This window comes from Parus major, chromosome 23, assembly GCF_001522545.3.
Source record: "Parus major isolate Abel chromosome 23, Parus_major1.1, whole genome shotgun sequence".
NCBI lineage: Eukaryota > Metazoa > Chordata > Aves > Passeriformes > Paridae > Parus > Parus major.
Window position 1 is genome coordinate 2,626,151 of NC_031791.1, and position 12,977 is coordinate 2,639,127.

Consider the following 12,977-nt stretch of genomic DNA (forward strand, 5'->3'; position numbering starts at 1 on the left):
CCCTGCACCAAACCCTGCTCCAAACCCTGCACCAAGCCCTGCTGCCCTGCACACCGAAGAGCCCCTCTGCCCACACATCACTCGTGGCTTCACCACCACTGCTGAAACCAAACTCAGTCAGGAGGAAGCAGGAAATGCTGCTTCAGTCATGAAATTATCTGTGCAGCACCTCTGCCCCACAGCCCTCCCTGGCTGCTCCTGCAGGGAAATCCTGCACTGGGAACGAGCTGGAACTGCTCCTGGTTCTCACTGAAATCACAATAAAACCCACTTCTCCTCTCAAGCCTCCAGCCAATGCACACAACTGAATTTTTTATCCTCTCTGATGTCCTTGCCTTGTCCAAGTGAGAGCCCAGGCAGCATCCCCTTGAAGGAACAATCATTTACCATGTCCATGTTCAAAACCTCAGCTCTGCTGTTCCAAAGCTCCAAGACAGCTGGATTGGCAGGAATCCCTGCTTGGTAACTGTTCTCCTGCCTTCCTCCCTAAATCTGCATCCCAGAGAAATTTAAACCATGGGAATGGCAGACAGAACATGGAATCAATCCCCACCAAACAGCAATTCTGACATGGCTGATCTTTAGGGCAGCAATCACAAAATACACACTAACAAAGCAAAAAAGCAGCAAACTCCGTTCCTTGTTTTTATGGAGTTGAGGGCAGTAATAACAGCAGGAATAATCATATTCCATTCCTTCTGTACCTCTAGCCAAATGGATTATTGAGTGATTATCCCCTTAACGTGCTTGGAGCCAGCACTGATTGTGTGAGATTTGCAATGTGTTTTTCATTGGCTTAATTTTGCTCCTGCCGTGAGGAACCAAACGAAACCAGTGCCAGAAATGCCACTTGATAAGCTTGCCCTTGCAAAAAATCAATATATCCAAACAAATCAACACAGAAATCCTCTGCTCTGTTTGCATCCCTCGTGCTCTGCTTCAGGTGTGCCACGGATGCTGCAAATCTTCCTGCTTTGGCTCCCAGTTTGCAGCAGGATGGAAAAATCTTTTCTGGGAGAGCTGATGGCAGTGAGAACACCTTCCACAGGTGAGAACACCCTCCTGCCACGAGGCTCAGCCTGGAATCAGATGGGGCAGAACCCCAGAATCAGGGAGGTTGGAGAAGCCTTCCAGGACCATCGAGTCCAACCTGTGCCCAATCCTCACTTTGTCCCCGAGTGCCACATCCAGACCTTCCCTGTGCCTGCATCCAGGGACTGGGACTCCAAACCTCTCTGGGCAGCCCCTTCCAATGTCTGTCCACCCTTTCCATGGAGAAATTTTCCATAATATCCAATTTAAATCTCTCCTGGCCCAGCCTGAGGCCGTTCCCTCTCCTCCTGTCCCTGTTCCCTGGGAGCAGAGCCCAAACCCCCTGGCTGTCCCCTCCTGTCAGGGAGTTGTGCAGAGCCAGAAATCCCCCTGAGCCTCCTTTTCTCCAGGCTGAGCCCCTTTCCCAGCTCTCTCCCTTTCCCTGGACACTCTCCAGCCCCTCAGTGGATCCTTCCAGCACGACAGCATCGATGGAAAACTGCCCCATGCACCTCTGACAGGAGCTGAGCCCCAGCCAGAGCCCCCCTGACTGCTCTGCTCAGCAGCTTCAATCCACACCTGAACACTTCCTTCTCCCCCAGAGCTCAACACCCACCAGGACCCCCCAGCCCTGTTCCAAACCCCCTCAGCTCCATCTGTTGCACATTATCCCATCCCTCTGGATGCAGCACAAGCGTCCCGCTCGCGGTGACGCAGGCGCCCCTTTGGGAGTGCAGGTGCCATAATTAAAGCCCAGCCCATTATTTTTCTGGTAGGATGCCCACCATCAGCTCAGGCTGCAATCAAAACAGTTATTGCAGCTGGCAATCCAGCAGCCTTTAAAGCATAAATGCTGGAGAAGTGTCTCAGAACATCTAATGAAAATGCACTGGATTGTATCATTTAACCCAGCATTAAATTACACCACCCCATAGCTCGGTGAGCTTTTCCTGCCTGTCATTTAAAGGCACCTATTAGGAAAAATTTCCCATCAAATGAGCCACTCTCCTTGCAGTGTGCAGGGTAAATGACACCAGCCTGGCACCCCTGCTCCATCCCAGGATAATGATCCTTTCAAGGCAGGTGTGAGGGAGGGGATCCTGCCCCTCTGCCCAGCCCTGGGAGGCACATCTGGGGTGCTGGTCCAACTCTGAATCCTTGGGACTGCAGGGACAGGAGCTCCTGGAGCACTGTGGAGCTGAGGAAGGGCCTGGAGCAGCTCCCTGCCCAGGAAAGACAGAGCGAGCTGGGACTGAGGAGATGCTGAGAGGGGCCCTCAGCCCTGGGTGTCCCTGGGTGTCTCTTGGATGTCCCTGGGTGTCCCTTGGATGTCCCTGGGTGTCCCTGGGTGTCTCTTGGATGTCCCTGGGTGTGTCCCTTGGATGTCCCTTGGATGTCCCTGGGTGTCTCTTGGATGTCCCTGGGTGTCCCTTGTCTGTCCCTGTCTGTCCCTGTCCGTCCCTGTGTGCAGGGAGGGTCAGAGCAGGGCCCAGGCTCAGCTCCAGGCCCAGCAGTGGCACCAGAGGAACAGGCAGGGACTGATCCCAGGAATTTCCCCTGCACAGGAGACAGAACTTCTGCCCTGGGCAATGCCCAGCCCTGAGCAGAGCCCAGAGAGGCTGTGCAGTCTCCTCCCTGGGGATACTCCACAACCACCTGGACACAATCCTGTGCCTTCTGTGCTCTGGGATGGCCCTGCTGGAGCAGGGAGATGGCACCAGATGACCCTGTCATTACAGAATATTCTGAGTTGGAATGGATCTACAAGGGTCAGCCAGGTCCAACTCCTCATAGTCCCTTTGAACCTTCCACATGATCACCATCCTGTGATCCAGCCACTGTGTGCTGAGAAAACAACGCTCCAAGGGAGATGTACCCTTTGGAAAAGTCTGGAATGAGCAGTCCTCTCCCACTGCTCCCAGCTAACAGGGCAAAGCCAGCCTGGAGTCATTTAAAAGGTGAATTCATGAAGGATTCAACTCATCCATCACCAGCTGGGACCAACAGAAGAGCCCAGTGACTTCCAAGTGACTTTGAATCCAGTTTCATGTGCCTTGTCCAGCTGGTCCAGGTGCACAGGAAAGGAGGGAACACCAGGGAAAAGGGCTGGATGCTCCAGCTGAAAAATGGCCACAGGAAAAGTGATATTAATCAACATTTCCAACTCCCTCAGGGTCATGGAGGATGTGGGAGTGTTGCAGCCCACCTGTCGCAGGGGGAACACCTTCAGGAATGCAGATGGATGCATGTTTGGAACTTAAACTCTCAGGGAAGCTGGGAACAGCCACGAGCTGGGGTCACTCACAGGTGTCCTCCCCAGGACTGCCCCATGGAATGGACACCACAAACACAAGAACAAATGCAAGAGAGGGAATGGGAAATCCCATCTCAGACCTCAGCACAGGAGGCAGAATTATTTTCTGTAAAGACACAGTTAATGGTGGGAAAAGCGTCTATGGGGAAAAAATATCTTTTCATTCCTAGGAATGCCTTAATTTTAGAAATCATCTCTCATCCTGAAGGGGTTTAAGATCTCCTCCAAATCCTGGACCACATCCCAAGGGAACCTTTGGGACTTTGCAGAGCTGGCAGAGCCTTGGGCAGCAGGGCTGAGGTGGCTGCAGGACACTGGGGCTGGCAGGGCTGTGTTTGTCCCCTCGCTGTGTGCCAGGCTTCTGAGGTGCCCTGGCTTTTCAGTGCCACCCCTGTGCTCCAGAATCCTCCTCCTCCTCCTCCTCCCAGCCCTGGCTGATCCCCTCAGGCTGTACCCAGGTGCTGCTGCCTCAGCCTCTCTCACTCATCTCATCCCTTCTGGTTCCTGCAGACCTTTTCCTGTTTCCAGTGGCTGTGGATAAAAGCCACACCTGAGGAGCCAGCTCACTTTCTCCTGGCATTTCCTCAGGCTGGGCTGGGGCAGGAATTTCTCCCCTCAGTGACTCTGTTAGATTTTCCCTGTATTTATTGAAGAAAAACGCAATTACAGTGAGATGTCAGCTTTTTTCCAGCGCACATGAACACGAATGCTCTCATTAATCATCAATAAAACAAGCAGAGCATGATCTGAGAGCGCTCCCAGCTCCCAAATGCTGCAGACACTTAAAAGGCAGCTCTGTCCGCCAGGCACAGCTCGCTGGTGTCACTGAGATAGTTGTCCTTTCATTTGGAGCCCTGCAAGGCTGAAATGATGCTCTGGAACAAAAAAAATATCAACTCTCAACCAGTTTAAAAGGATCCTGCAGTGACACAAGAACAGTTCCCAGTTGAATTTACCCAGCCTGGTGGAGGGATCTGTGCTCAGAACCCAACTGCTTTGGTTTGGGAGTCAGGCACAGAACAAACACCTGCCCTGAGCACCAGCAACTCCTTGGATCTTCTCACATTGCACCAGCCATGGCTCATTTTATCCCTTTCCATCCCATTGCTGGAGAACTGATGCCAAATTAACACCATCCGTTGCTTCTGACATTCACTACTTTGTATTTTTCTTACCATGACAGTAACAAGCAAGGGGCAAAACCCCCCTGTTTTTTCTGTTCCTTAACCTCTCACAGTGCCATAAACACCCACAATTTTCCCAGGAATTTTATCTAGCACAGCTCTCAGTCTCAGGAATGAGCTGCACTTCCCTCCCTTGCCCAAGCCAAGCACAATCCATCAAGGCTCAGGAGCCCTTTGCTTACCTCTGACACTGACAAAGCTTCATTAACCAACACAGGCTCAGGGGACAGTGACAGAGCTCATAAATCCCAGCCTGGATGGATTTCTCCACTTGTTTAAAGCGGGGTTTGGGTCAATTCCCACTAGAAAAGTGTTATTTATAGAGCCCAGAGCCAGCACAGCCAGCTCAGATATATGAGGCCTTCATGCCTCAGACTGGGGACAGGTACTGGGCATCAAAAATTTCAATAAATTTGATTTTCCACGCAATGCAGTGGAGTGGGAAGAGCATGGAGTTGGATGTGATTTATTATTTTTCTCACGTCACTTCCACGCTCATTTTTCCAAGACTTCCTGGGATTGCAGTGGGATTTTATCCCCTCTGCCCTGCTCAGGTGAGACCTCACCTGCAGAGCTGCCTCCAGCCCTGGGCTCCCAGCACAGGAAGGAGCTGGGACTGGGGAAGTCCCTGCCCATGGGGGTGGAGCTGGGTGAGCTTTAATTCCCTTCCCACCCAAACCCTTCCACAATTCCATGAAATCCAACTCTGGCACCTCTGTTCTCAGCCTCATTATGACAAACCAAGAGGAAGAAAAAAGACAAATTCACAGGAAAGTTCATCAAATCTCAGTCACCCCCTGGCAAATCTGAGCTGACATTCCGAGTAAACAAAGACAAGTTTGGATACAACCCAAGCACGGCTCAGTGGCTTCAATTCAGAACTTGGCAGATTTGGGTTATTTCTGTCTCTCTTTTAAAAAAAAGAAAAGGAAAAAAAAGAAAAAAAGTCACCAGGGGGTGTGAAATTGAGTAAATGGGAAAAATAAGTTCTTGGAACCCCCTGGAAATCACACAAGGTTTGTTTATTGCTAAACACAGGGCAAGTGGGGAACAAGGAGCAAGAGCTGCCACAGCAGAGGTGTTGGGAACAGCCAGGGCTCCAGCAGCTCTCCAGTGCAGGAATCCAGTGTCCTACAGTCTGGAGAACAGGCACAAATGTCTGACACAGCCCAAAACACAAGAAAGGTAGGATGGAGAAGCTCTCAGGCCAGCAGCTCTCTGTGATTCTGGGATTATGGCATTTCACAGCTGGGAAAGCTGATAAGGGATTTGCCCAGGGAGCAGAGCAGCTCCTGGGCTCTGGGCAGGATTGATCCCTGCTCCTGGGAGGGATTCCCAGTACATCCCAGTGCTCTGCCTTTCCCCTACACCCTCTGCTGCACTGCCCACCCCATCCTGGCTCCACTGAGGGCAGTGCCACCATCCTGCTCACCTGATTTCTGAAGGTTTGGTTCTGTATGAAGTCAAGAGACTTTTGGGACAGGTTCCTACAAGCAGGGCCAGACCGGAGCCACCTCCTTGTCACAGAGCAATTGGGCAACAACCAAGAGCTCCCTGTGCTGCCCTCACCCTCCTCACCCAGCCCTGCTCCCTCCCAGAGCAATCTAAAAATGAGAAGCACCCTGCCAGGGCCGTGGGCTGGTTCAATTTCCCTCCTTCCACTGCTAAAAAAACCTCATCTCGCTCCCTCTGACCCCAGAAATCTCCCCACTGGGGCTGGAATTGTCATTCCTGCTCAGGAATGAAGGCAGCTGAGTCTGAAATGAGTGACTCGCAGTGGCTGTGACTGTGTCACTTTAAACCGATGAAAAAGATGATAAAAAGATAAACTTGATCTAGAACTCCAGAGAAGATTTCTTGGTGGAGTACCAGCTGGGTTTATCATGAGCCATCTCTGATAAGGAGGAGTGAGCCCTGAGAGCCACCTGAGGCTGGATTTACCTGCAGCCCTCACCATCTCCCCACGTCTGCAAGGACTGGGCTGCCCTGAAGGAGAAACCAGCCAGCAGCTGAGGGAATCCAGACAGGAACACACGATCCTGGGCTCTGGGAATGCCCTGGGATCCCTGTGCTGTCACCCAGAGCAGCTGAACCTCAGCAGGAGAGGCTGAGGGGGGAAGTTTTGTGCGTTTTGCTATCAGGGGTCACAGCAGAGTCCCACCAGCTCCTGCTGCTGCCTCAGCCAGGCCAGGGCACATCTCAGCCACATCCTCCACAGCTCCAGGCCAGAGGCACAGGAGGCTTTAAACAATTCCATCGATGTGGAAATGGAAGATGAAGGACACCAAGATTCTCCCCAGAATTTCCATGGTCTGTTTAAACTTACCCTAAAATACCCCTGCCTCACTCACCAACAGCAGCCAGGGCTCATGGATCCATCCAACGTGGTTCCAGGGCAGAGCCTTAATTGAAATCCAGTAGATGCTGTCCAACTACAGAAAATCTTTCTACACTTAATCCACTTCACATACCTTAATTTAAAGCTCACAAAATCCCAGGACCTTAAATCTTGTCCCATTCCACCCCTGCCATGGGCAGGGACACCTCCCACTATCCCAGGTTGCTCCAAGCTGTCCTTGGACACTTCCAGGGGTGGGGTTTGTCAGGCTTTGCTGGGAGATTGTCCCTATAAACGTGGTTAATCACCAGTTTGAGGGAAAACAAAAATCATTTGGGGAAGAAAATATTATTGGAGTAACAGCAACACCTTCAGAGACCTCGCCCGTGTGTCTCACCTCACACCTGGGAAAGCAGAGGTGAAAGCAGGTCCTTGAACCCCTAAAGCAGGACAAAACTGCTCCCTCCCCATCTCTGAAGAGGCTGCCAAAATACCCATGCCAAGCCTCCTCCTAAGCCTACAACATTCCACACGGTGCCAGGGAAAGAGCTCCCACTCTGATTGAATCAGCTGCTTTTATCACTCCTCCTGATGCACCCTCTGCTAATAAATATGGAAAAACTGAATCGAAATTGCAGAGCCGTGCTGCAGTTGCATTAACTCCATTACCTCTCCCAGACTTTCAGCTCCAGTTTCATCAATTATCCTGCAGACAGAGTTTAAACACTCAGCACTTCCTCAGAACAAAACAGGGATGCTGCTGAAGGGTCCTAGAGCTGCTGGAACAGCTCAAACACGGCTCTTCCCAGAGAGAAAAAACAAGTAAAGTGGATTTTATCCTACAAAGCAGAGAACATAAATTTAAGTGGGGTTTTGTTGTGTTTCTTTTCCCATGGAGTTAATGGGAAGTGACAAAAGACTCTGCTGAGGGGGAGAGGGAGGTAGGGCTCAGATGTTTACTAAAGGTGACAAAGGATTTAGCTGGCCCTCTGCTTTATTTATCCTTCTCCTTAGCAAAAAGAACTGTAGTCACCTTGGAGACATGAGGCAGCGACAAAGGACCAGAGGTGACTCAACACAAACTCCTAACACCAGCTCTGTGCTTTCCCATCTGACAAATGCTGTTTTTCCAGGAATTTCTTTGCCAGGAATGAACCCCAGGATGTTGTTTCACCCCAAATTTGCATCTCTGCAAGCCACAGCAACACTGGAGGAACTCTCTCCTCCCCAGTTGCCTTTGTCCCTTCCTCTCCTCCTCCCTTTTGCTGCTTTTAAGATCAAAAGCTTTGTGCTCTTGACTGGTAATTAAGTACAAGTCACCCAAGCTGCTTTTTCAAAGAGTAATTAAAAGGTTATCAGAGAAACATGCAAGGTGCAGGTAATTCCTGGTGCAGCTGTAATTAGGTCAGCCCAGAGATAACTCCGCTCTTATCCCAAGGATCACATTGTTTCTGGGTTCACACAAAATCCTTCAACTTTCAGTCATTTAAATATGGCCCAAGATGTGGTTCTGAATTGCTCACACAGCAGATTGATGGCAATCCTTCTCCTCACTCTTCAGCCACTTGTCAGGGAAGAAGGATGAGGATCTGGAAGCAACTTGAGGAGACGCTGTGAGATGTGGGACGTGAGCTGCAAGGGAAGCGGGGCCCTGTGCCAGCAGCAGGATTTCTCTGCTTTGCACAGAACCCCACTGCAGTAATGACTGCAAACATTTCCTCAGACCCTGCACAGTCTGCAGGCACGGGAACTTCTGCAAAACCCTCCTCAGAACGGGCAGGTTCTTCCCAGCTGAGTCAATAAACACCTCCGAGCGACGCCTGTGGAAACGCAACCGGCGCTGCTGAGGCTCTGGCACTTCTTTTTCTCTGGATGCACAGCCTCAAACAAACGTTTTCTCAGTAAAACAAACTCAGCATCACTGAAACATTTTGTTTGAACAAGAAGAGACCAGAGGATGACACAATTCCCTGCCCACAACAGGTGGGAAGTCCAAGATTTGGAAGAGCTTGAGAAACCTCAGCACTGCTCAGCCCATTTACAAGTGAGGAGTCTCTGCTGGTAGAAATATCCCCTGTTCTATTCCCTGGGCTTCCCAACGTAGTTTTAAACATCTCTGGAAGGAAAAAATTAAAAAATCTGATCTTCTAAGCTGACCACTTCTATTTGGAGTGTAAATTCACCAGGTCTCGCTGGGAAAACAGAATTAGCGAGCTACAAGGATCGACTCACAGGGAGACTGTAAATGTGTTTTCCCTGGATCTGAGTACAAGCCTGAAGCTTTAAATCAGGGAATTTGCAAGTGATTTAAGATTCTTACTTTAGAAGTGTCCTGAAAATTATCAGCAGATGAAAAATCTGGGGGAAGCCACATGGTTCTGTCATTGAATGGAACAAGATGTCATGGATGTCATGAATGTCACGGATGTCACAGATGTCATGGAACAAGAGTCTGACACAAAGAGGTGCAGAGAGTCTCCCAGATCCCACAGCAATCTCAGTGCCATAAATAACCCCAAAAATTCAAATTGTAGTCAGCTCTGTGCAGTTTCCCAGCCCAGCACAGTGGGAAGGCAATCAGGAAGGGAACCTGATTGGAGCGACCTCGAACAATGACACAATCACAAGGCACAATGGGAACTGGGAAAAGACTGTTCTGGAATAACTGCAGGGATCCACAAGACTCCCTGATCCCACAGCAGTTGGGAACTTGAAGGAAGAGCATTTAGGAGGGTCTGGTTAGGTGTAATGAGCTCAAGAGAAGGAAGGGGAAGTCCTGGACAGGAACCAAATCCTCATGTCCCTCATCAAGGAAAACTCTGCAGCCACCACAGCTCTCAGGTTTCACAGAAAATTCCCCCACAGTGGTTCCTGCTGGAAGCCAGGAGCTGGGAAAATTCTGGTGGACAGGGAGGAATGGGTTCCAACTGAAAAAAGGGAAGTTTAGGTTACATACACAGAAAAAAATCCTTCCCTGTGAGGGTGGGGAGGTCCTGGCACAGGCTGTCCAGGGAAGCTGTGGCTGCTCCATCCCTGAAGTGTCCAAGGCCGGGTTGGAGCGAGCTGGGCTAGTGGAAGGTGTCCCTGGCCATGGCAGAGCATGGAATGAGATAGAATTTAAGTTCCCTTCCAATCCAACCCATTCCAGGATTCTAAAAACCTGATTATTTGAGAGAAGCTGGAATCACAAAGACTTGGAAATGAGCTCTGATTTTAGCAAACAAAGCAAAGTCATGGCACTGAGAGATGACAACAGCCCTGGATGTCTAAATTAAGGCACTGAAACCCATTTAATATTCACGTCCTCATCACAAACACGCAACGCAAATTCCCTAATATCCAGTAAAGCTGTTTATTAGCAAATGCCTCATTGGATTAGGGCTGCTCTTATTCTATTAGGGAACCTTCACACCACATTAAATTGCAAGACAAGAGGGTGTTTGCCAGCAAAACATTAACCCCTTCCCAGGAAATCCTGGAATGGTCTGGGGTGGGAAGGACCTGAAATGCATCAGGGATGCTCAAAAATACAAGTTTGAGAGGGGAAGAAGCAAAGAAATCCAGTTATCCCTTCTTTTCCCCTTGCTCACAGCTCATTTTGGGTGAGCTCTGATGAGCGACACGTGGTCATCCATCTTCAGGCCTGCGCCTCAGTGATGAATTGAGAACATTTGGAAAGCAGGTAAGAAAAAAAAAAAGCAAAATTGATGGCCATGAGCAAGAGAAAAAAGGGAGAAAGAGGGAGAAAAAAGAAGTAACCCAGTGTTGGACAACAGTTAGAGTTTAATGAGGTGAGATTATGTACCAAAAATAATAGCTGGGATCTCCTGAGATGGAAGGGACCCACAAGGATCAGGAGACATCCCAACAACCCCACCCTGTGCACCAGAGCATTGCCCAAACACTAAAATTGGTGAACAAAGAGATGAGACATGAAACAGCTCAAAGGAGCCAACTCCTTTTGTTAGAAGTTTAAAAGTTACTAATGCAGAAGTGTCCAAAGCAGGAAAGCTAATGCCCACCATGCAGGAGTTAATTTTTGCTAAGCCTCCTTTAAGTGCTTTCAGAACCCTAGAAATCCCCCTTTATTTCCCCCCTTTATTTCACTTGTCTGCCCTGAACACACTCCATTTCCTGAACTCCTCATCAGAGATGGAGCATTCCCACGTGGCTTTTGCTGCTGGTTCCATCCCCCAGCTCCCACTCACCTGCCCAAGCTGCACCTGAACTTCTCCAGGGATGCAGACGGGGGGACCTTTTCTGTCTCCTCACCTTCCCCCAGTGCAGGGCCACAGACCCTCAGGGCAGAGCTCCAGCTCACACTTGGGAGGTCCCTTTCTGCTACTTTTATTTACAACCAGAATATTCTTGTATCTCAGAGCAGCATTAACTTCTCACCACACAAAGTTTCCTGAGCTGGATTTTACTCCCAATTTTCCACCTTTCCATTATCCCCAAAGCAAAGCACTGAACCTCCTGATTAAATGCCAAGGTCCCATAATTAAAGTGATTCTCAAGCACAGTTGCCAGATGAGGAGATGATTTATTTGCATAACTGAAATAATCTACATAAAGAGCTGATTTCCACCAGGGTGCAGCTCAGATGCTCCACTCGGGTTAGACAAGACACTGAGGTCAATGGATTTGTCCTGAACTCGAGTGGTTTGAAGGAAAATCTATTTGCAGTGCTCCAGCATTCTTGCCAGGGATTCAGAGCCTGGACGCTGCCACTGCTCCGGGAGATTTTGAATGCATCGCTGTCGGCTGGAGCTGCCACCAGCACCTCCAGCCGTGTCCCCAGCCGTGTCCCCAGTCACCCAGCTGATTCCATCTGGCCTGAGATCACGACTGCTCCACAGCTGACACCTCACAGAGCATCTGCTGCCACAGCAACAGCTCAAAATCGGCCTCCCACAAAACTTTCTTCAACACTGAAAGCCTCATTTGAGAAGCCATGGGGAGTTTTCTTACTAAACTGGATTACTGAACACTTCTTATCCCTGGAGATCCAACAGACAGGAGGGAATGCAGCCCTGTCCAGCTGCTGGATGGACTGGGAGTTAAGGAATAGCCCAGATTTTGGGGGAAAACCCACAGAGCCTTTGGCAGAGCTATCACTGAGCCCCACAGCCCATCCTCCCATTCCCAGAGTCTCGTGTGGACTGAGGGAAGCTCTCTGCACATTAACTCTGCTTCCCTCCTGCTCTACTTCCTAATTAACTCCTCTGGATGTCTAGGATGAGTCTTGATAAATCATTACTGTCAGGCATTCAGAGAAACATTTCAAGCCTTATCAGAGATAAGAATTCAAAACAACTATAAGAATTGCTCATGGAGAAACACTCCCAGTTTATTTCAGCATGAAAATCCAAGGCCAGATTTAATCCCAGTGGCAGGAAGGGGAACATGTTTATAAACATCACTGTAATGAACACTGTACCTCGTTCTCAGATTCCCCTGCTGAGGCAGCCCATCGTAGATGGATAATACATCAAAATCTTCCTCTAATGCAAAGGACTGGAAAACAAGCTGTATCCTGTTCTGCTCCTCAGCAGTGATTGTCCACGTGCAGTTTGCATAATTGGGGTATCCATAGGGGAAGCCTGGGCTCTGTATTGTCCCGTTTGGGCCCTGCAATGTGTGACTGCAGTTCTGGGCTGGCAAGAGAAAAGACAAAAGCACAAAGTCAGAGGGTGTCAGGTGAATATTGAATGTCCTCACCATCCCAACAGAGCACACAGAGCTCTTCCCACCAGGTTTCTTTGTCCCAGGAAACAGAGAAAAGTGAAATCTGGAGATGAAGCTTTGGACTCCTCCCTGCAGGGATGTGGAGCCCAAACCCCCAGACACGTCCTGGGCTCTGCTCTCAGCAGCTGTGAGCACAGCTGGATTCACAGCTGCTGCCTGGCCCTGGGGACAGCTCCTTCCTCAGCCACCCTTCCCCAGCCCTCCACAGAACCCAGCATCCTCCCATCACACTGCATTTGGGATTTCACTTGTGCCAGGTGCCAGGCCCTGCTTTTTCACAGAACAGCACAGGGACAATGCCAGAGCAGGTTGTCTCCTTCTCCCCCAATTCCAGGGACAATGCCAGAGCAGGTTGTCTCCT

At 49.9% G+C, this 12,977-nt stretch overlaps 1 protein-coding gene across 1 annotated transcript in view; it reads right to left on the bottom strand.

Moving 5' to 3' along the window:
• Nucleotides 1-12,977, bottom strand: part of CSMD2 (CUB and Sushi multiple domains 2) — a 258,061-nt gene that overhangs the window by 244,822 nt on the left and 262 nt on the right. Inside the window, exon 2 of the mRNA XM_033519645.1 lies at nucleotides 12,309-12,525. Within this exon, the coding sequence (XP_033375536.1) occupies nucleotides 12,309-12,525 (217 nt within the window). The remainder of the gene's footprint in view (nucleotides 1-12,308; nucleotides 12,526-12,977) is intronic.